Source organism: Pleurodeles waltl, chromosome 5, assembly GCF_031143425.1.
Source record: "Pleurodeles waltl isolate 20211129_DDA chromosome 5, aPleWal1.hap1.20221129, whole genome shotgun sequence".
NCBI classification, from domain to species: domain Eukaryota; kingdom Metazoa; phylum Chordata; class Amphibia; order Caudata; family Salamandridae; genus Pleurodeles; species Pleurodeles waltl.
The window spans coordinates 81,422,391-81,447,010 of record NC_090444.1 but is presented as its reverse complement, the minus strand read 5'-3'; the positions used below and the strand labels follow the sequence as shown (position 1 = coordinate 81,447,010).

The 24,620-nt window shown below is 45.9% G+C and overlaps 1 protein-coding gene across 6 annotated transcripts in view; it reads left to right on the top strand.

Moving 5' to 3' along the window:
* Positions 1–24,620, top strand: part of DNMT3A (DNA methyltransferase 3 alpha) — a 1,562,966-nt gene that overhangs the window by 1,470,329 nt on the left and 68,017 nt on the right. For all 6 annotated transcript variants that reach the window (XM_069233637.1, XM_069233638.1, XM_069233642.1 and 3 more), the window contains 2 exons: positions 15,609–15,678; positions 16,417–16,535. In XM_069233637.1, coding sequence (XP_069089738.1) covers positions 15,609–15,678; positions 16,417–16,535 — 189 coding nt within the window. The remainder of the gene's footprint in view (positions 1–15,608; positions 15,679–16,416; positions 16,536–24,620) is intronic.

The following is a 24,620-nucleotide window of genomic DNA, read 5'->3' as shown; positions in this document are numbered from 1 at the left end:
TCCAAACAGCACTTGGATCTATTACAACTAGAAGTCCAAGCGTTGTTACAGAAAGAGGCAATAGAACTGGTACCCAACCATCAGAAAGGAACAGGTGTTTATTCCCTGTATTTTCTAATACCAAAAAAGGACAAAACACTGAGACCCATCTTAGATCTCAGAACACTAAATCTTTACATCAAATCAGATCACTTTCACATGGTAACACCTCAGACGTGATTCCCTTGCCCAAACAACAAGACTTCATGTCAACATTAGACCTCAAGGAAGCTTACTGCCATATACCCATACATCCTTCACACAGGAAATACTTAAGGTTTGTAATCCAAGGAGTACATTACCAATTCAAAGTGTTAACATTCGGAATAACGACAGCACCAAGGGTATTTACAAAATGCCTTGCAGTAGTAGCCGCACATATCAGAAGACAGCACATACACGTATTCCGGTATCAAGACGATTGGTCAATAAAAACCAGCACTCAGAAACAGTGTCCTCAACACACAAAATACGTCATAGAAACCCTTCACAAGCTAGGGTTCTCAATAAACTACTTAAAATCACACTTACAACCGTGTCAAATACAACAATACTTAGGAGCAACAATCAACACAGAAAAAGGGATTGCCACTCCAAGTCCACAAAGGGTACAAGCATTCCAAAACGTAATACAAAGCATGCACCCAAACCAACAGTATCAAGTAAAGTTAGTGATGAAACTTCTAGGCATGATGTCTTCATGCATAGCCATTGTCCCAAACGCAAGATTACACATGCAGCCCTTACAGAAGTGCCTAGCGACACAATGGACACAAGCACAGGGTCAACTTCAAGATCTAGTGTTGCTAGACCGCCAAACACACACCTCGCTTCAATGGTGGAATCCTATAAATTTAAACCAAGGGCGGCCTTTCCAGGACCCAGTGCCTCAATACGTGATCACAACAGATGCTTCCATGGTAGGGTGGGGAGCACACCTCAACCAACACAGCATCCAGGGACAATGGGACACTCAACAAAAACAACTTCATATAAATCAGCTAGAACTACTAGCAGTGTTTCTAGCATTAAAAGCATTTCAACCGATAATAGCCCACAAACACATTCTTGTCAAAACAGACATCATGACAACAATGTATTACCTAAACAAACAGGGAGGGCCACACTCATCACAGCTGTGTCTTAGCACAAAAGATTTGGCATTGGGCGATTCACAATCACATTCGCCTAATAGCACAGTACATCCCAGGAATTCAAAACCAGTTGGCCGACAATCTCAGTCGAGATCACCAACAGACCCATGAATGGGAAATCCATCCCCAGATACTGCAAACTTATTCCAAAACTGGGGAACACTACAAATAGACCTATTCGCAACAAAAGCAAACGCAAAATGCCAAAACTTTGCATCCAGGTACCCACACCCTCAATCCAAGGGCAATGCGCTATGGATGAGTTGGTCAGGGATATTTGCTTACGCTTTTCCCCCTCTCCCACTCCTTCCGTATCTAGTAAACAAATTGAGTCAAAACAAACTCAAACTAATACTAGTAGCACCAACTTGGGCTCGCCAACCATGGTACACAACACTACTAGACCTGTCAGTAGTACCTCATGTCAAACTACCAAACAGACCAGACCTGTTACCTCAACACAAACAACAGATCAGACACCCGAATCCAGCATCGCTCAGTCTAGCAATCTAGCTCCTGAAGTCTTAGAATTTGGACATCTAGACCTTACACAAGAATGTATGGAGGTCATTAAACAAGCTAGGAAACCTACAACAAGACATTGCTACGCAAATAAATGGAAAAGATTTGTTTATTACTTTCATAATAATCAAATTCAACCACTACATGCGTCAACAAAAAACATTGTAAGTTACTTATTACACTTACAAAAATCTAAGCTAGCTTAGTCATCCATTAAAATACATCTCACAGCAATTTCTGCCTACCTGCAAATTACACATTCAACATCAATCTTTAGAATCCCAGTCATAAAAGCATTTATGGAGGGTCTAAAAAGAATCATTCCCCCAAGGACACCACCAGTGCCTTCGTGGAATCCCAATATTGTATTAACACGACTCATGGGTCCACCATTTGAACCCATGCACTCTTGTGAAATGCAATACTTAACATGGAAAGTAGTCTTCCTAATAGCTATAACATCTCTTAGAAGAGTAAGTGAAATACAAGCATTTACCAAACAGGAACCCTTTATACAAATACACAAGCATAAAGTGGTTCTACGCACAAATCCCAAATTTTTACCAAAAGTTATATCACCGTTCCAGTTAAATCAAACTGTGGAACTACCAGTATTTTTTACACAACCAGACTCTGTAGCTGAAAGAGCATTACATACATTAGACATCAAAAGGGCACTAATGTATTACATTGATAGAACCAAACAATTTCCCAAAACAAAACAATTGTTTGTAGCTTTTCAAAATCCTCATGCAGGAAATCCAATATCCAAACAAGGCACTGCCAGATGGATAGTTAAGTGTATTCAAACCTGCTATGTTAAAGCAAAGAGAGAACTGCCTATTGCACCAAAGGCACACTCCACTAGAAAGAAAGGCGCCACCATGGCCTTTCTAGGAAATATACCAATGACAGAAATCTGTAAGGCAGCCACATGGTCTACGCCGCATACATTCACAAAACATTACTGTGTGGATGTGTTAACAACACAACAAGCCACAGTAGGACAGGCAGTATTATGAACATTATTCCAAACAACTTCAACTCCTACAGGCTAAACCACCGCTTTTGGGGAGAAAACTGCTTACTAGTCTATGCACAGCATGTGTATCTTCAGCTACACATGCCATCGAACGGAAAATGTCACTTACCCAGTGTACATCTGTTCGTGGCATGAGACACTGCAGATTCACATGCGCCCTCCCACCACACCGGGAGCCTGTTGCCGTTATAAATTGATAAAAATAAACTTGTACATTTGTAAATTTGTAAATATGTATATATCACTTTTAGACACATTATGTACATACATACTTACTCCATTGCATGGGCACTATTACTATATGCACAACTCCTACCTCACCCTCTGCGGGGAAAACAATCTAAGATGGAGTCGACGCCCATGCGCAATGGAGCCGAAAGGGGAGGAGTCCCTCGATCTTGTGACTCGAAAAGACTTCTTTGAAGAAAAACAACTTGTAACACTCCGAGCCCAACACTAGATAGCAGGATAATGCACAGCATGTGAATCTGCAGCGTCTCATGCCACAAACAGATGTACATTGGGTAAGTGACATTTTCAATATATATACACACAGATATATGTACATACATATTTAAACCATGAGTAAATATACATTAGTTAAACAGGTTTAAAGAGTATGTGTGTAGTTTATTGTTATGACATAGTAGCGATACATATTTTCTAAAGAACTATATATATCTAGAATATACACATAATCAGATAAAAAATATTTATCAGCACAGGCATATGCAGTCCATAGCTGTTTTAATATGGTGGTTATGAAGGAAAGAGCGAAGTCTTGAGTAGTCTTCTGAAGACAAGATAGTTATCTGTGGATCTTATAGTTGGGGTAATGAATTCCGTAGTTTGGCTGCTTGAACGGAGAAGGATGTACCACCTTTAGTCTTTCATGTATGGTGGTGTTCTGAGGCGGGGTGCCAATCTTCAGCGGAGGTTTCTTTGTTGAATTTATTTGGTTATTTTGTTTCTGTTAAAAATCGGTTGTGTTCCGTGTATAGCTTTGTGGGTGAAACAAAGCAGCTTGAAGGTGCATCTTCTGGCAACGGGTAACCAGTGTAGTGCTTTCATGGCAGGGGAGATGTGGGCTTGTGGCTTACATGTAATAGTAGCCTGGCTGCGGAGTTCTGAATACGTTGTAGTTTTTTCATAATAGATAGAGATGATCCATGGTAGAGGCCATTGGCATAATCCAGTTTGGATACTACAAGCGAGATAGTAGCTTGCACCTTGTGTGGAAATCCGAGGTGGGAGAAGATGCATCGTAGAGTCTTCATGGTGATGAAGCTTGTTCGTGCTAATTTGTCCACTTGAGCATTCACTGTTAACTTGAAGTCTATGGTGATTCCAAGGTTTTTAACTTCCTCGTATAATTGAGGATGTGGTCCGAGATAGTCAGGCCAGGCGCACAGTGGGTCATAATTTTTCCAGTCACCACATATGAGTATTTCTGTTTTTGAGGCATTTAGTTTGAGATGGCTCCAAGTCATCCACTGATCAACAGCTCTGAGGCAACTGAAGATTTGTGAGTTTTCAATGTCTTTGGGACATTCCAATTTAAGTAGTATTTGTGTGTCATCTGCATAGTTGTAGCCTGTGAGATGAAAATCATTGATCAGTTCTGGTAATGATATCATATAGATGTTGAAAAGCAAAGGTGAGCTGGTTGATCCTTGGGGTCCCCTGCTTTTGTGAGGTAGGGTTTGGACGAGAAGGGGGTAGAATAGATGATATTAGTTCATTTTTAAAGGTAGAATGTAATCCAGTCGAGAGCAGTCCCTTCTATGCCAGCTTCGTGGAGTCTTTGAATTAGGGTGTCATGGTCAGCCGAATCAAAGCAGCTGAGGTCCAAGACAAGTAGTGCAGCAACTCCATTGAGGTCAACTGTGTTTTTAAGATCATCCCAGATTGCTATGAGTGCCTATTCAGTGCCTGCTCTGGGCGGAATCCAGTTTGGTAGTCTGAAACTACACATGTTGTCATCACCAACGAGGGTCGTTGGGGGAATGTCTTTTCGATCGCATGATCAGGGATTTATGCATACTTCTTTCCTCCAATTCCCCTCCTCCCAAGAGTAATCAGGAAAATCAATTCGGAACCCTGCAAGATAATTCTAATAGCTCCAGTGTGGCCATGTCATCCTTGGTACACAGAGTTACTGCTACTATCTTCATGTCCCCCATCAAGATAAAGCCAATTCCAGAGTTGCTCACCATTATCTAGGGACAAGTAAGACACCTGGATCCCAAATCTGAGCTTATCGGCATGGCTCCTGAAATCAACTACATACCAAAGGATTGCAAGGACATCCTTGCTAAAGCATGGATGGATAGCACAAATAAAACATACCGCCTAAAGTGGAATCTATTTCGTTTGTGGTGCGAGTCCATGAATATACACCCTCTCTCCTCCACCTCGGATGAAGTCTTACCATACTTGTTACAGCTAGCATGCTCAGGGCTTGCCCATGCATCCATCAAAGTTCATCTGGCAGCTATTTCTCGATATAGGAGAATGTCTGGGAAACCATCTCTGTGTTTGCAAAGGCTGATAAAATAATTCTTGAAAGGTCTTTTTACATCCTTTCCTACAGTGAAAGCCCCTCCTCCAGCATGGCAACTTAACAGGGTCATAGGCCAGCTGATGAAGGAGCCCTTCTAGCCCATACATAGGGCGGACATCAAGTACCTCACCTGGAAGGTGGCGCTCTGCCTCGCTCTTACTTCTGCACATAGGGTCAGCAAAACCCAGGCTTTTACAATACAGGAAACCTTCTTACAATTCAAAAACGACTGAGTTAATCTACGCACCAATCCTAAATTCATCCCGAAGGTGCCTTGGGACTGTGATTTGAATGAACCTGTAGTACTGGGGTCATTCTTCCTAAACCCCCTGACTGCTGCAGAGAGATCCCTTCATTCACTTGATCTAAAGAGATGCATCAAGTTTTATTTGGACAGGACGAAACCTTTAGTGCCCCTAGAAAAGGATAAACTGTAACTAAACAGACTATTTCTCGATGGATAAAAAATGCAATCGTCTTTTGCCATCAGAAAGCTGGTCGACCATTGGATACTAAGGAGCGTGCACATTCCACCAGAGCGGTATTAACGTCCTGTGCATTGTTCTCAGGTATATCGATACCTGACATCTGTCAAGCTGCAACGTTGAAGACAGCACATACTTTTACATGGCACTATTTCCTGGACATAGAGACGCTCCAAGGTGCAGCGGTTGGACAAGCGGTCCTTAGACATCTGTTCCAATAAAGGTGAGCCCTTTGTTGTTCCCTCCATCCACTTGTATTGTTTCCTGTCACATTATTTATACCGTAATAACTTTCCGTTCTCCAGACTCTAAACAAAAGCTGTGAGACCTTTTCACGCTCTCTCTTTAATAACAGTATGTGGATATTGTACACGCAGAAAATGTGCTACTCACTGCTTGCTAGTCTGATTCAAGCATGTGAATCTATGAAAGTCCCAATACTGGAGTAAGAAATAAGTTAACGTACCTGTAACTGTAGTTCTCCAGTTTTGGAAACTTTCATAGATTCATATGCAACCCACCGCCTCCCCTGGGGAGCTCACCTTCGTTCTCTCAGTAGTAACTATATTACAGGACTAAAGCTTGGAAAATCTGCGGGAAGGCAGCTCCTCACAGGAGGGTTTTAGAGGGCGATGTAACCTGATTGGTTGTTTCTAGAGTTAGGTCCTTTTTTACAAAAGACTGTGATATGTTTCTAAGATAAAGGCCTAATGCATGTAATGTTTAAATGCAATTGGGCATAGCTTCTGTATTGCATCGGGGACTCCCATCTTGACAACGGATAAGGATTCAAGCATGTGAATCTATGAAAGTTTCCAGTACTGGAGAACTACAGTTACAGGTAAGTAACGTATTTCTTATTTTTGTAACACTGTGTGGTTCTTTCATGTGTGATAAGTTGCTGTGTGACTATTGTGGTATTGCATCAGCTTTATGTGTCTCCTAGATAAGTCTTGGCTGCTCATCCACAGCTACCTCTAGAGAGCCCTGGCTTCCTTAACCCTGCCTACATACACTAATAGGGGTCGCCTGGACCTGGCATAAGGTGCCAACACCATAGGTGTCCACCACACACCAGGCCAGCTTCCTGTAAGTGGGACCTGAAGTTCTAGTGGGCGCAGCATCAGCGGAATCTCTCCGACATGGTCCAAATATAGGATGGAACTGCCAAAGATCTGCAGTGGTGGCTCTTGAACCGCGATAGGGTCGAAGGCACATCCCTCTCGTTTTCCCTTCCAGATCTCATACTAGTGAGAGATGTGTCACTCCTGGGATGGGGCGGCCACATGGGGGAGGTGGAGATCAGAGGCGCCTTTTGGAGCTCATGGCGATCAGACTGGCATTGAAAGCATTCCCTCCTTCTCTCAAAGGGGAAGTAGGGCAGGTGTTCACGGACAGCACCACGTCAGGATGCCTCGAGCTCCTGGACATAGCTGGAACATCAGGGCATTTTCCTGGTGGTTCAACACCTGGCAGGCTCTCTGAATGCCATGGCGGACAAACTCAGCTGACAATGCCTGGTCGATCACAAACGGCGTCTCCATTAAGAGGTGGCAGCAAGGTCTCTTTCAGTAGTGGGGAGATCCTTGGTTAGATCTGTTAGCCTCCACAGAGAATGCACAATGTTGGTAGTTTTACGCTTTGGAGTTTCCAAGGCGGCACTCACTCAGCAATGCTTTTTGTCCCAAGTGGAGCTCAGGCCTCCTGTACTGCTTTCCACCCATACCACTTCTGCCCAGCGTTCTCAAGAAGATCAAGAACTACCAGGCCTAAGTAATCCTTGTGGCTGCGGACTGGGCATGAAGAGTCTGGTATCCTGAGCTAGTGAGCATGGTCATCACTGCCCCATTGGGCAGGATCTTCTGTTGCAGCAGCATGGGAGGGTTCTCCACCCAAACCTGTCCAGTTTCCGCCTTCTTGCGTGGAGATTGAGCAGCAGCAGTTGACAACTTTTGACCTTCTGCCTGAAGTCTGTGATGTTATCTTGGCAGTCAGGCATCCCTTCACCAAAACGGTTAACATATGCCATTGGCAACGATTTGTAAAATGTTGTACAGAGTAGTCTATAGATCCTCTTTCTACTTCTCTATCTGATATTCTTTTATTTATTTCTCTTGCGCAGCAGGGTTCCGCTCTGGGCACTCTGAAGGGCTTTCTCTCTGCTGTGGCTGCCTTTTTTTTGGCTGCCTGACCCAACTCTCCCTGTTTAAGTTTCCTATTGTAAATAGGTTGCTAAAAGGGCTTGTACATATGTTTCTCTCTAAGCCCTTTATCATGCCTCATTGGGATCTTAATCTAGTTCTCATTTACCTTGTGTGTGCTCCCTTTGAGCCACTGCACTATTGTCCCCTCCGGCTGCTTACCATCAAGACAACCTTCTTAGTGGCAATAATATATGCCTGGAGGGTGAGTGAGATGCAGGTCTCGTCATCCAGGCCCCCATATCTAACAATATTTACAGACTAAGTACTGCTGCTCATTCGTGCCTCTTTCTTTCCAAAGGTGGTGACCACATTTCATCTGGGTGAAACTGTCACCCTGCCCATCTTCTTTGCTTCTGCACAACCCTCTTAAGGAAGGGGAAGCGACTCCCTGGCTGGAACTAAAAAGAGCGATGTCGTTCTACCTTAACTGCACAAAAGAGTTCCAGGTGGATGACCAACTCTCTTTGGGATATGTGCGAGCTAGAACTATTTTGCGCTGGGTCATTCTCTGTATTAATATCTGCTATTCCCTGGCTAAGAAGCATCCTCTTGAAGGCTTACGCGCCCACTCGACCAGGGGATAAGCTGTGACCATGGTGTTAGCTTGTGGAGTGAGTCCCAGTTATGGACATCTGTCGGGCAGCAAAGTGAGCCCCCCCATACACGTTCGCTAAGCTCTGCTGTCTGGACAGGCATGTCTGCAGGGACAGGCATTTCGCCTGTTCGTCCTGCAGGACTTTCTGGTCTGAAAACATTTGTCCGCAGACCACCTCCAGGAGGATATGGCTTGGGCATCTATAAAAGTTAAGGAATCTATACCTAGAAGTTGCTTATCAGGTGAACAAGTTACTTACCTTCAGTCACGCATTATCTGGTAAAGACTATTTAGCTGCAGATTCCTAACACCAACCCATGCTTCTCCGCTCTGCAGACTTGTTTGCTAGGATCAGGGTTTTCCCTTTTTCAGGGCCTTAGTTTCGGTGCTCGTATCTGCCAGTTCTTATCATGGCTTTGCGCTTCTAGTGTGGAAAGTTGTGATTAAAGTAACTGATGCCTGGGTGGCGCCTATATAGGTGACATTGACATCAATTCCAGCGACGCCAAGCAGAGCTGAATGGAGCAACCTGGCAGTGCACAAGGGGTATGGCTCGAGCAAAGGTTTCTGTATCAAGTCTGAAGCCTAGGGAAAATCAAAGGTAAGGAATCTGCAGCTAGATTCAGTATTTATAAGATAATGGGTTACCGAAGGTAAGTAACTTGTTCATCATCATCATAAAACAATGCTTCTGAGTCAATTTCTTGTAAAATCGATGTTACACTAGCAGCAAACAGAACTAGACTGTCTGTATACACTTAAGATACCCTACAAAATCTTCTCTGGGTCCCTAAGGTGGTAAACACAGTCACATCTCTGCTTTCTTGTGCTATATTTTGACAGAAAAAAACACTGGAAATGTCCATTGTGGATTTGTATTTTTTACGAACTATGTTATTTAATAAAGCTGTACTACGTAACTTATATAGCAAAGGTGCTAATATGACTGTTTAAGTGTCTGTAGCCTTAGACTGTGCTGTAGGAATCATCTGGCTTCATAGGAGAGATACAAGGTTCATTGACACTTTGATATTCTAATCAGGATAGAATTTCCTTAACAGGGCGTTTTTCTTCATGTTTAATAGGGTATTGTGGTTGAAAGTGTGGGCTGGACCTTGTAGATATAATGTGGTAAGGTGAATCTTCATCCCAGCCTGCTTGATTACAGTATAATGCTGGACCTTGTGCCAGAGCCCATTCTATGGCATACATTTCTTTAACATCCTCTGGAACAAGAACAGAAAAGGATGGTAATATTACATCCTTCCCCTGTGGGACTTTACTAACAAACGCAAGCTGCTAATCTACGTTGTAGGAAGTTGGCTCTGTATATACTATTTCAAAGTAAGACAGTGTGTGCACAGAGTCCAAGGGTTCCCCTTAGAGGTGAGATAGTGGCAAAAGTAGATAATTTCTAATGCTCTGTTTTGTGGTAGTGTTGTCGAGCAGTAGGCTTATCAGAGGGTAGTGTTAAGCATTTGTTGTACACACAGGCAATAAATGGGGAACACACACTCAAAGACTTACTCCAGGCCAATAGGTTTTTATATTGAATAATATATTTTCTTAGTTTATTTTAAGAACCACTGGTTCAGAATTTACAGTTAATACTTTAAATGTAAGGTACTTCACTTAGATACTTTAGGAACTTTGAATGAAAACAATATCATGTACAGTCTTTGTAAAAATGGCAATAAGCTATTTTCAAAGTGGACACAGTGCAAAAATCAACAGTTCCTGGGGGAGGTAAGTAAAGGTTAGTTTTGAAGGTAAGTAAAACACTTACAAGTCTCAAGTTTGGGGCATAGGCAGCCCACCGTTGGGGGTTCAAGGCAACCCCAGAGTTACCACACCAGCAGCTCAGGGCCAGTCAGCTGCAGAGGTCAAAGAGGAGCCCAAAACACATAGGCGCCTATGGGGAACAGGGGTGCTCCGGTTCCAGACTGCCAGCAGGTAAGTACCTGCATCCTCAGAGGGCACACCAGGGGGGTTTTGTAGAGCACGGGGGGGGGGGGGCGTGACAGGAAGGCACACAAAGTACACCCTCAGCGGCACAGGGGCGGCTGGGTGCAGTGAGCAAAGCAGGTGCCGGGTTTCAGGTAGGGATCAATGGAGGGACCCGGGGGTCACTCTAGCGATGCAGGCATTGGGGGGGGGGGGGGGGGAGCTTCTCCGGACAACCACCACCTGGGCTAGGCAGAGGGTCGCCTGGGGGTCACTCCTGTGTTGAAGTTCAGTTCCTTCAGGTCCTGGGGGCTGCGGGTGCAGTGTTGGTTCTAGGCGTCGGGTCCCTTGTTACAGGCAGTCGCGGTCAGGGGAAGCCTCTGGATTCTCTCTGCAGGTGTCTCTGTGGGGGCTAAGAGGGGTTGTCTCTGGTTACTCACGGGCTCGCAGTCGCCGGGAGTCCTCCCTGAGGTGTTGGTTTTCTGCAGATCGAGCCGGGGGGGGCGTCGGGTGCAGAGTGTGAAGTGTCACGCTTCCGGCAGGAAACGTGAAGTCTTTGGAAGTTGCTTCTTTGTTGCAAAGAAGTTGCAGGTTTTGAATAGGGCCGCTGTTCACAGGAGTTTCTTGTTCCTGTAGTCCAGGGCAGTCCTCTGAGGCTTCAGAGGTAGCTGGTCCCTGTCGGATGCGTCGCTGGAGCAGGTTTTCGAAGTTGGAGACAGGCCGGTAGGGCTGGGGCCAAATCAGTTGTTGTCTTCCTCCTTCTCTGCAGGCTTGTAGGTCAGCAGTCCCTCTTCTTTCTTCAGGTTGCAGGAATCTGATTTCCTGGGATCTGGGGAGCCCCTAAATACTGAATTTAGGGGTGTGTTTAGGTCTGGAAGGGCAGTAGCCAGTGGCTACTGTCCTTGAGGGTGGCTGCACCCTCTTTGTACCTCCTCCCTGTGGGGAGGGGGGCACATCCCTAATCCTATTGGGGGAATCCTCCAAACTCAAGATCGAGGATTTCTCAAGGCAGGGGTCACCAAAGCTCAGGACGCCTTAGGGGCTGTCCTGACTGGTGGGTGACTCCTCCTTGTTTTTCTCATTATCTCCTACAGCCTTGCTGCCAAAAGTGGGGGCAGTGGCCGGAGGGGCGGGCACCTCCACTAGCTGGGATGCCCAGGGGCGCTGTAACACAAGGGGTGAGCCTTTTTGGCTCACCGCCAGGTGTTACAGTTCCTGCAGGGGGAGGTGAGAAGCACCTCCACCCAGTACAGACTTTGTTCCTGCCCACAGAGTGACAAAGGCACTCTCCCCATGTGGCCAGCAACATGTCTGGTGTGTGACAGGCTGGCGGGAACTAGTCATCCTACACTAGAAGTCGGGTATGTTTTCAGGGGGCATCTCTAAGATGCCCTCTGGGTGTATTTTACAATAAATTGCACACTGGCATCAGTGTGCATTTATTGTGCTGAGAAGTTTGATACCAAACTTCCCAGTTTTCAGTGTAGCCATTATGGAACTATGGAATTCGTGTTTGACAAACTCCCAGACCATATACTCTTACGGCTACCCTGCACTTACAATGTCTAAGGTTTTGCTTAGACACTGTAGGGGCATAATGCCCATGCACATATGCCCCCACCTGTGGTATAGTGCACCCTGCCTTAGGGCTGTAAGTCCTGCTAGCGGGGTGACTTACCTATGCCACAGGCAGTGTGAGGCTGGCATGGCACTCTGAGGGTAGTGCCATTTCGACTTAGTAATTTTCTCCCCACCAGCACACACAAGCTGTGAAGCAGTGTGCATGTGCTGAGTGAGGGGTCCCTAGGGTGGCATAAGGCATGCTGCAGCCCTTAGAGATCTTCCCTGGCATCAGGGCCCTTGGTACCAGAGGTACCAGTTACAAGGGACTTACCTGAGTGCCAGGGTTGTGCCAATTGTGGAGACAAAGGTACAGTTTAGGGAAAGAACACTGGTGCTGGGGCCTGGTTAGCAGGGTCCCAGCACACTTTCAAATCTAAACTTAGCATCAGCAAAGGCAAAAAGTTAGGGGGTAACCATGCCAAGGAGGCATTTCCTTACAGTTACCATTATAAAGTACCTTTATTTTTTGGAACACTGTGTTTTTTTCATGTGTAAGAGTGCTGTGTGACTATAGTGGTATTGCATAAGCTTTGCATGTCTCCTAGATAAGTCTTGGCTGCTCATTCACAGCTACCTCTAGAGAGCCCTGGCTTCCTAAACACTGCCTACACTTCACTAATAGGGGATACCTGGTAGAAGGTGATAAAACCATAGGTGCTCACCATACACCAGGCCAGCTTCCTACAGGAAGTACTTTGAATTGATAGTGTTGTTCACCTTACCACAAAGCGAAGGTATTGTAGGTGGGCAGGATATATGGATATATGAAAGTATGTAAAAGAATTCAAGAGAGTAGACACCCTTGCCCTGATGTTCAGCAGGTATTCTTCTTCTTGCCCCTTTGTGAATGAGTGCTTGCACCTCTTCATCCTGACGGCAAAGATGTTCTCTGCTGAGGATGTGTATGCGGGGTGATATTTTGGAGGGCTTATGAGAAGCTCTAGGCAATAGATATGGTAAACTACAGCTACAACCGACCAGTCTGGTGTGCTGTCCTCCCAATGTGTGAGGAAATCTGGAAGTCTCACCCAATAGGTGACGTGATCTGGGGAGAAACGGAGTAAGTCAGTGTCTGGAGGCAGAGGCCCCTTTACCAGAACCACTCCTATCCATCTATTGTTGTTACTGCTGTAAGCACCTATGGTGTTACCGCTCCCCGCCTGTGGGGAAAAGGACTGTTGTTGTCTCTGATAAGAGTGCGGCTGATTCGAGAAATTGACTTTGACGCCTCCCCTCAGCTATTATTTGCAAAAAGGAGCCCTTTAGCAGTTGGGTCAAGGAAACATGGCCCTTGAATTAGACTGGGCTGTTGGGTGAGGGTTTGTCTCTTTTTCTCCCCCTGGATGTTACTACCCTTGCCTTTACAGGTTCTTTAATGGTCTCTGAGTGGATTTAAGCATGACCTAGAGCACATGTAGGATCTGCACTGTCTTTTTCGATTTGGAGAGCTTCTCTACAGGAAAGTCCTCTTCATTGTAGAGGATGTGCATGTCCACCTTACAAAAGGCCACACCCTTTGCATGACCTCATAGTATGCCATGGTGTCGTCGGATGGGGGTGCCCTGCCAAGATAGTGGTCTAGACACAGGTCACCTAGGGAAGTCGACATTCTTGTCAACCTAGGGATCATCTGTGGTTTTTGGCTTAAAGGGACAATTTCAGAGATCAACAGCTTCAAAGGAGATTTCTAGATCAGGAAAGGTGAGCGGAGACCCCTTGTGAGGCAGAATATTGGTTGGCTTTGGCAGAGGTGTTTTTCCAAGGTTTTCCCAGTGCTGGAATGAATAAAGAGGAGCTTCTGGCTTGTGTAGAGCTCTTCTTGGCATCTCTGCCTGATATACTGCTCTGATTTCTTGGATCTTACTGTTGATGGCGCTTTCAGCATTGATAGCATTTGGGGTGCCAACATAGGGCTTCAGAGTCGGCTTCAGTTGTGGCTGAGGCCCTGGAGGCAGCAGTCTTTTGTTAATGGGGCTCCTTGTCCATCTTCTACAGGAACGGTTCTCTACTTCAGTATGAGGCCTCTTTTGAGGCTTTGAATGAGTTTCAGAGCCGATTGTACTTACTACCCTGTGTGTGATCTTTGTTTAGGGCCGCTGAATCAGGATGCTAGCACAACGTTCTCTTCCTTATCAAGTTTGGAGGTGCTGGAGGAGGTGGACTCTGAAATGTGCGTGGTTTGACCTGGAAGAATGGCGGAAGTTCCAGCGTGGCCGTTGTCAACGCTACAGAGTTCCTGTTCATCAAAGATATAGGGGGTCTCAGCATACACCTGTCCCTTTTCTGCCTTAAGGTCTTCTCGAATCGGAAGGCATGGCAGGACTCGCAGGAGATATTGTGGGGTTCCAGAGGCACAATTTGTTGACATCTTGCATGGTCTGTCCACGGGTACAGAGCGTGGCACAGTTTTGTAAGGGCTTCCGTTCCATCCCTCATTTACTATCTTCTTTCTTTTGTGTCAAAGCTCACTGTCTGTTTCTTACAGATAATTGGTGTTAGATTCTAACCATGTGAGTGCGAAAAATGTATGGAACATGCCTAACCTCAGAGCTTTGTTGGTATGCATCTGAACCCAATACAGGAAAAAACAATCTAACACGGAGTTGGTGCCCATGCACATTGAGGACCAAGGGAGGAGTCACAGCACATCCCATGACACTAAAAACATCCTTGAGGAAAAAATAAACCTGCAACTAGATAGCAGAAGTGTGCAGAGCATGTAAATTTAGGGCAGCACAAAAACGAACAGGTGGTTCCTTACAGAATGCTCTTGTCAAATCCCTTTATGTGTATAATGAATTCAGTTACTCAAGGATTACCCACTTTATTATTGGGGCTCATTTTATCAACCTCTAAAGAATAAAAGGTTGTGTTTTTCCTTCCAAGAGTCCACAAGGCACCTGCTGCTCACAGAGATCCAGTCCTTAATTTGAGCTAGCGGGGCGAACTGACACTTACTATTTCCTCATCAGACATTGACTCCAAGCTGGAGAGAAAAGACACACAGAGGGGAAATAAGTAGGAATAGAAAGACTGAAATATATCGCAAAGTAAGAAATTAGGACCCTGCACGAGTGAAATAAAGGGACAAGGAGTGTCTGCTAGTGGCTGGAATAGGCATGAGGTTGATTCAGGACTATGCCACCTTGTTATTTGGTGCATCCACAATTTAAAAGCACTCGCCTTGGGTTTCTGAATAGTCCTTTGGGCATCAGCACTCATTCTATTGTAAATTAAGCACTGCAGAGATCTCAAAAGCAAACAATTGCCCCAAATCTTACAAGCTGCATTTGTGTACCTTAATAAAAACAAGAACCTTTGCAAGTTTTCAAACATTTGGTGGGATAATCATTATAACATGATTGTAAGAGTTTGAAAATACAGCAGTTTCTGCTAAACTATAAATCTTTTCATTAAGTTTCCTTTCTGTCTTCTAGGCCTCTGGCTTCCACAGCCAATGATAAGCTGGATCTGCAGGACTGTTTGGAACATGGCAGGATAGCAAAGGTAAAGAGCATCAAAATATGGTTGAAACCACTCAGACACAGTGCATCTCCCTCTAATAAAAGGATGGCCAAGTCCCACACTGCTACCACTTGCACTTAGATCCAGCATCTGTGGTTCTACTAAACATGTATAAGAGGAACTGAAACACACAACACATACGTCTCTTTACCTTTTACAGCCCAGGGGGCAATCACATTAGTGTTTAAAGTGATAGTTGAGGCAAATGGATCTGAGTATAGCATAATAAACCACAATATGTGTTCCATGAGCATCTTTCTGCTTCTGAAGGATAAATTGTAACTCTCCATATTCTTGGTTTCTTTTGAGAAAATCAATCCAGAGACCGATAAATTACTCTCTGATGTATCAAATAGAAATCCAAGTGCAGATAATAGACTTAAGGCTCAGTTGCGGTGTCCTGTGTGACAATTAATATTGTGACGTAACACCATCATGGCTCTCAACAAATCCACTTGGCAGAGCATGCTTTTCTGTGAATGCAGTGAAACGATGTGCAGTTACTTAAGGGATCTATGTTTCAAAGTACATCAGTTGGTCACATTTAACAGTGCCAAACAAGGACGTAACAATTTCATCCTTAGCCAGCCATGCAGAAAATGACACACTGCTGTTGACAGTAGAAAAGGAGGATTGATTTAATCAGCAGTTACTAACTCATCTTCAGAGAGTACTTGTAATCTAGTGGCAGTCTCTATCATATGCTTTCTTTTTTCACAGTTCAGCAAAGTAAGAACCATCACCACTAGATCTAACTCCATCAAGCAAGGTAAAGACCAGCATTTCCCGGTATTCATGAATGAGAAGGAGGACATTCTGTGGTGCACTGAAATGGAAAGGTAAGAAACATTGAACATACTTGGAGAATATTTCAGCATGTGACAGTCCTTCTGCCAAAGGTCAGAAGCTGTCAGAGGCTGTTGTACACTATGGCCATTATACTGGAGAGAAATGTGGTTTTCAACATTGGCCTGTGATGCAATGCTTATAAAAACGTTATGCCCCTAGGAACTGAGAGTGTTTCCATTTTAAATTATTAAATTCCCTGGAGGCAGTACAATACCTTTTATGGCCAAGCATTTCTTATCACGTGAGCTTTTGTGTCTTGCCATGGGTACCTGTCCTCTTCCTGAATCATTTCTCATCATTGAAGTGAAACTGCCTTCTTCACATTTAATGACTGTTTTGTTAAGTTTAGGCTTCTCAGGATAATGTAACGCCTACTATGTTTTAGTGGTCAGTGCCCTGATCTTGCAGTTGGATTACAACCATGAATTGCATCTAGGGCTGTCTGCCTGATAATTTTCAAGAATTTAGAGGGCATGGATCCTAAGGAAATGCCTTTTTTATATTAATGCTGCTGGTTTTTCGACTCAGAGTGCACTGAGGCCTGATAACCAGACCTCAGTGGCTTTGTCCTTACCTGTAAACTGATATGTCGAATTGGCTCTTAGCCAGTGGGCTAAGCTAACTCACCTGTAAGTCCCTACACAATGGTACCCAGAGCATGCAAGTTGGAGGCCCATCACACTTCACCACCATACATTGCAGCACTGGTTGTGTAACCCTGGGTGTGTCGCGAATAAAGCGAGATTCCCAGTCAGCCAGTTGCTGGTTGGAAGAGAAGTTTGAACAGCTGGCTTGATTTTGCCATTTAGAGAAACGGCAAAGCCAGACCTACCCTGGCTAAAGGTGTAAGTGACACGTACGACAGGCCTATCGAGCCATAAGGCGCAGGGGTGCAACATATCTCACAGGCAGAACCTAACATTTTAAATGTTCTGATAGTAAAAACGTGAAACTGTCATTCTTACTGTGGAAAGACTTGGTTATCCTATTGGCAAATACATAGTTACACGCTGACCCCTCAGCTGTGCTAACTCTGTAACAATGCGACCCAGACTGATGTTGCATCAGTTGTCATAACTGTTTCATCAGTCGAACAACCCAACACTTTCACAGTTCCTAAAAAGAGAAAGTATGGGGACATCTGCGTCAGATGGCAGACATGACTGATTCAGGAGAACAATGGTAACATCCACGATCTAAAATGGTGACCTCCATAATCAAAAATGGTGACGGGCCTACCTAAAATAGTCAAATGGCTCGGACCTTAGGGGCTTTACGTCAGTACCAAGGGACACCTGGTGGACAATAATGTAAGGACACCAGGTGGACAATGATGTCTTTATCATATTCTGTTGAGCAAAGAAAGGCAGTGCTGTGCAGAAAAGGACTATCTCACTCTTAATCGTGCTCAGCATTAAAATCTGCTATGCACTCGCCCAAAAGCAACCCCCTGGAGTTTTGTTGGCTCATCCTACCAGAGCCATGGCTGTTAATGCTGTGTTGGTGCACCAGGTGCTTGTTCTGGACATTTATTTGGCTGCTATGTGGGTGTCACTCCATACATTCATGAGGCACTATTATCTTTACAGCCAGGTCCGCTATGAAGGGCACTTGGCCTGTTTTCTCCTTCAGGACGTTTTGGTTTGAGACAGTTCACATATCCACCTTCTAAAAGGCAGTACATAAGTATTTATTCAAACGGTGAGGAATCTGCGGTTAGAAGTTCCTATCAGAAGTACAAGATACTTATCTTCGGTAACGATCTTTGTAGTAGAGACACTATCTAATTGCAGTTTTCTCACTGACACCTGCCTCGCCATTCTGTGAACTGTGCTTTTTCATTTAAAAAAGATTCCATCTTAGAAATCTTGCACTGTAGTCACGATTGACTTGATTGGCTAATCGTCTGCTGGTACACATGAGCCAGAAAGCAATTGATGTCAGTGTGCCTGGGTGGCACCTATATAGCCCACGCATGTCACATCTGGCATGGAACAAAATTGACGGGTCCAGCAATCTGTTTTCAGTGTTTTGCTGGCAGTTGTTGTTCTTGCAGAATCCCCTATCTTGACTTTACTTTCTTTCTGGGGGAGTAGGGTAACTTTACTCCTACTTTTCAGGGTCTTGGGTTGGGGTATCTTGGACACCCTTCGTGTTTTCTGACACTCCCAGCGACCCTATACAACCTACACTAGGCCTGGGGTCCATTCGTGGTTCGCATTCCACTTTTGGAGTATACGGTTTGTGTTGCCCCTAGGCCTATTTCTACCTATTGCATCCTATTGTGATTCTACATTGTTCGCTTGCACTATGTTTCTTACTGTTATTTACCTGATTTTTGGTTTGTGTATATATAATTTGTGTATATTACTTACCTCCTAAGTGAGGGTATCCTCTGAGATACGTTTGGCATATTGTCACTAAAATAAAGTACCTTTATATTTAGTAACCCTGAGTATTGTGTTTTCTTATGGTATAGTGCTATATGATATAAGTGGTATAGTAGGAGCTTTGCATGTCTCCTAGTTCAGCCTAAGCTACTCTGCTATAGCTACCTCTATCAGCCTAAGCTGCTAGAAACACCTCTATTCTACTAATAAGGGATAACTGGACTTGGCACAAGGTGTAAGTACCACAAGGTACCCACTATAAGCCAGGCCAGCCTCCTACAAGGACTACTAACAGTAGTCAGTCCAAGGGTGTAGCTGGGCTCACTTTAGGGACTGTAGTAGGGTCTGAGTTGGTTAGAGAGACCACTGAGGCAGTGTTAGTCTCTGCTGGGGGCATTGACCTTGCCACCCCTGCTGCCTGTCCCTTTAACATGGGTATGTACAAGCAGCATCCTCTGATAAATGGTGTTGAGGCTGAGGCCTACAAGGACACAGGTGCCAGTGTCACATGGTGACTCAAAAACCAGTGTCTCCTGAGCAACACCTTCTTGGTCACTAGTACCAAGTGACTAATGCTCACAACAACAGTGTGTGCCACCCCATGGCAGTTGTAGACTTCTGCTTGGGGGGGTGGGGTTCTGGTCTGGAAAAAAGTTGTATTGTCCACAGACCTACCTGTAGAGTGTCTACTAGTGGACTACTTGGTGACTTCAGCTTGGGCTGAAGTGGAGATGGAAGCCCATGCAGCAGTGCTGGGCACCCCGGGGCATATTTGTGCCCTTACATGAGCACAGGCCAAAGAGCAGAAAAGATCAGGGAAACTTTGAGCCTGGAACAATGGCCCAAGATCTTCCCAAACCCAAGAGTAGGAAGGGCAAGAAAGTGCCCCCTACTCCAACCTCCAGTGATGATTCAATCCCCGAGAAGGAAGAATCCACTCCCTTAGTATAACCTACACCAGAGGAACTACAAGCTGACACAGCTGAGCTCTTGGTTTCAGGGGGGCTGCCAGGGAGGAGTTCAGTAGAGCACAAAAGACTTGTCCCACACTGGAGGGCTTGAGGCAGCAAGCTGCCACTCAAGAGGCAGGGGATGTCAGTGGCACCCACAAGGTGTACTGGGAAGACAAGCTATTGTACTCGGAGCCAAGGCACCCCAAACCTGGTGCCACCATGAGATTGGTGGTCCCGCTACAGTACAGAGAATTTCTGTTAACCCTAGGCCATGACATCCCCCTGGCTGGTCACTTGGGGCAAAGTAAAACTTGGGACAGGCTTGTCCCTCACTTTCACTGGCCCCACATGTCAGAAGACACAAAGGAGTTGTGTGGCTCCTGTGTCACCTGTCAATGCAGTGGCAAAACAGGTGGCACCCCAACCCCCCTAATGCCACTTCCAGTGGCTGGGGTACCCTTTAAGAGGATTGTGGTGGATATTGTTGGTCCTCTAGACCCTCCCACAGCCTCTGGGAACAGATTAATTCTGGTGGTCATGAACCACGCCACCAGGTACCCAGAAGCTATTCCTCTTAGGACCACTACAGCTCCTGCAGCGGCCAAGGCCCTTCTTGCCATCTTTTTAAGAGTGGGTTTTCCTAAAGAGGTGGTATCAGAGGTGCAGACGTCGTGTCTGCATACCTGAAAGCAATGTGGAATCAATGTGGTGTTCTCTCGTAGGGGATTTCCATGTATAGTCATAAGCACTGAATAGTTCTGCATGCCTGCGGGGATCCCGCAGCACTGTTCTGAAGTGTCTTCTTAAGTGTAGATGTTCACCTTTCTTCAGGAAGGTGTGCAAAGTCACTTAAGAATGCCAATGTGCAGCCTAGAGGAAAGGCTACAAACGCCAAATTGTTCATTATTTTTGGTTGAAAAAAGGGTACTGTAATATAGATATACATTAAAAAACATGTATATTCTAGAGATGATGTAGAAAAAATCTTTCACAAACCTTTTTACAACTTTAAAATAAGGATGAAACAATGTAGGGCAGTGTAGCCCATAGGCTGCCATTATACAGAATGTAAATAAAGCTATGCCTTTAAGAAGAGAAAGACTTCCTGTATCCCATCATGCATAGCAAAAGGCAGTTGCCTCAGTTCTTTTTTCCGGCTCCTTCTGACAGGACCCTGAAGCATTGAGCTCCACCTATTTATAGTTTTTTTTACTAAAATTCAACACAAATCCTTTGGATTTCATTTTCGCTCGACGTTTTTCAACCAGAGTGAATGTTTTCTGTCTTTTTTTGTCAAATTCTGACAGAAATTTGAGGCTTTTTTTCCACCAACATGCCTTCACTTTTTGATAAGTGCCCTAGCTGTGGCAGGAAGAAGGCCAAAACAGACCCACATCAAGTCTGAATTATTTGCATGCTGTCATCTCATAAACCTGATGCCTGTGACATTTGTAAAACCTTCTCCAGGCGCACTCTTCGTGACAGGGAGAAAATTTGTCTTCAGGCCAAGGAGGAAGGTAGACGGAGGGCACAATCCACCACAGAGGGAGGGGAAGGTGAGTCTTCCACCAGGGCTCTGGCTTTGTCCTCTGGAGCAGCTTCCAGATCTGCTCAAAAACGTCACAGGTCCCCATCGATGTCGAGACAAGGAACAGCGCCGACATGCTCGCCGTCGAGAACCAGCTTGCCGTCGCGGAAGACACATCGCTCGCCGTCGAGAGCGTTATCATCGACGAGACGGCGCAGACATACCCAGTCGAGGAGTTCCCTGTCGAGGTCACCGTCGACACGAAGAGGAAGATTGACGTCAAGAGACAATGCTCGCCGTCGGAGACGATCAACGTCATCCCACCGACGTCAAGGCAGATCGCCGTAGAGGGGCTCCCAACGGCGAGAGGAATCAACATCGAGAGGCACACATCGGCGTCGTACTTCGACATTGAGAAGCTCGTCGGTGTCGAGAAGGCATTCAAAGAGACCAAGGAGAGTCTATACCACCTCGGAATCCTCGGCTTCTCTGATTCTCTTGCCATCTTCTCCTCAGCCATCTCCTTTACCCCCGACACCTCTGGCACCTACAGCTCCTCCGCCGGTACCTCTTTCTGAAGCCGCCCCGGTGACTCCTGCAGAATCTACAAGACAATCGTGTCATTCCTCAAGACGTTCCTCTACGTCTAGACACCGTCATCGGCATGATTCAGATCACAGGTCTCCTCGCTCCCACCATAGGCACTCCTCTTCATCCACAAGAGATTACTCTCCAACGTTATCGGACTCCCCGTATCCGAGAGTTTCACCCATAGATGATGTTAATACTTTTCAGGAGGTAATAATTTGCGGTGCTACCAAGCTGAACATCCCCCTGGCAGTACCCACTCCATACAACTTCTGTCATATTTGAGACATTACACCAGCGGTCTTCGGCTAGACCATTACTACCGCTGGTCCCAGGGTTACTTGAACCGGCAACGGAAATTTTCCTTACACCGTCCACAACCAAGACTGCTCCTTCCACACTCATAAAGAAATACCGTCCTCCTGAACAGGACCCTTTATTTCTGAGAGCTGATTCAGTGCCCGATTCGGTGGTAATCGTGGCTGCTAAAAAGCTACATTCAACATCTCCGTCGTCCTCCTCTCCACCAGGCAAGGAGAGCAGAAAGATTGATGCCGCAGGCCACAAGGTTTGCTCAACATCAGCCATCACCATGAAAGCGGCTAGTGCCACTGCCCTTTTGGGCAGGTATGATCGTGCCCTTTGGGATTCTATGCTACAATTTGCCGATTACCTTCCCAAAGACAAAAAGGAGGATTTCTTGGAAATTGTAAACAAAGGCGCCATGGTCTCCAACCAGGTGATTAGCCCGGCTGCGGACTGCTCCATATTATCTGCTCAGTTATTGTCATGGCATATCCTTAAGAAGACATTCCTGGCTACGCCTTACTTCACTCAAGCCAGAAGCGCAACAGAGGATACAGAACCTTCCTTTTTCAGGTTCCACTTTGTTTGGGTCTCATGGTGACGATGAGATGTCTAGGATGAAGACGGAATTAGACACTCTTAAGGCAGTGGGCATCGAGAAGCCAAGAGAACAGCGGAAACCTTTCCGTCCCTACCACCGTAGACTTTTCGCTCAAAGGCTTCAAACTCCGCAGTGGGTGCTGCCTAGATTCCAGCACCAGCAACACCAGAGACCTTTTTCGACCCAGCAAAAACAAACAAGAGGTCGCTCCACACCACAAACCGCCCAAACAGGACGTCAAACATCAGCGTCTAAACCCTGAATCCATACGTTCGATGGCATCTGTCGCTGTAGATACACATGTTGTGCATAGCCCGCCATCTGGTGTTGGGTCGGAGTGTTACAAGTTGTTTTTCTTCGAAGAAGTCTTTCGAGTCACGGGACCGAGGGACTCCTCCTCTTAGTCTCCATTGCGCATGGGCGTCGACTCCATCTTCGATTGTTTTCTTTCCGCCATCGGGTTCGGACGTGTTCCTTTCGCTCCGGGTTTCGGAACTGAAAGTTAGCTAAATATCGGAAAAATTACGTCGGTATTGTTGCGTTCGGGATCGGCTTAGTTAGAATCGACACCGAATCGAAGAGTGAAGAGCTCCGGTACCCTTCGGGGTCGTTTTCGATCCCCCTTCAGGGCCTAGTCGGCCCGACCGCGTGTAAAACAACACTGATGGAACGGACCCCGTTCCGTTTCTGTCCTAAATGCCACAACAAATACCCGTATACAGACCAACATTTGGTCTGTAACCTGTGCCTGTCGCCTGAGCACAGTGAAGAGACTTGCGAGGCCTGTCGTGCGTTCCGGTCCCGAAAAACACTCCGTGACCGTCGAGCCAGAAGACTGCAGATGGCGTCCACGCCGACAGCTCACCGAGAGTTCGAGGAACGAGAGGAAGAAGAAACCTTCTCGATCAATGATTCGGACTCCGAGGAATTCGACGACCAAAAAACTGTGAGTAAGACGTCGAAGCCAGCACACAAGAAAAGTGACAAGGCCCAGGGGACGCCACTGCCACCAGGCCATGGCTCGACCCATAAATTCGGTGACCGACCATCGGCCGAAATGGTGCCGAGATCGTCCGACTCCGGTCGAGACACCGGCACGCAGCCTTCTCGGGACCGAGAAAGTGCTGCTGAAAAACATCGACGCCGAGATAGCGGAGCCGAAACTGCTCGACGCAGAGACAGCGGCACCGAGGAGGATCGACGCCGAGAGGGTTCGACTCCGAAAAAGAAGAAGGTCACCTCAGAGCCGAAAAAGAGTACAGACAGGGTTTCGGTGCCAAAACAACCCGCAACCGACCCAACTACCGGTTCCTATTCAGAGGAGCAATCACTGTCCTCTCAGATGCGAAAGCATAGATTTGAGGAAGAGTTGCAATCCACCGAAGTGGACCACACTCAGAAACGTATTTTTATACAGGAAGGAACAGGGAAAATAAGCACCCTTCCCCCTATTAGGAGAAAAAGGAGACTGGAGTTTCAATCAGACCAAGCACCACAAACAAAAATGGTGAAAAAGGTAACTCCGCCACCCTCTCCTCCACCTGTAACTAACGTTTCACCGGCACAAACTCCATCACATTCCCCGGCTCACACCACCATGAGCCAAGGTGAACAGGACCAAGACGCTTGGGACTTATACGACGCCCCAGTGTCGGACAACAGTCCAGAGGCGTATCCTACAAAGCCCTCACCACCGGAAGATAGCACAG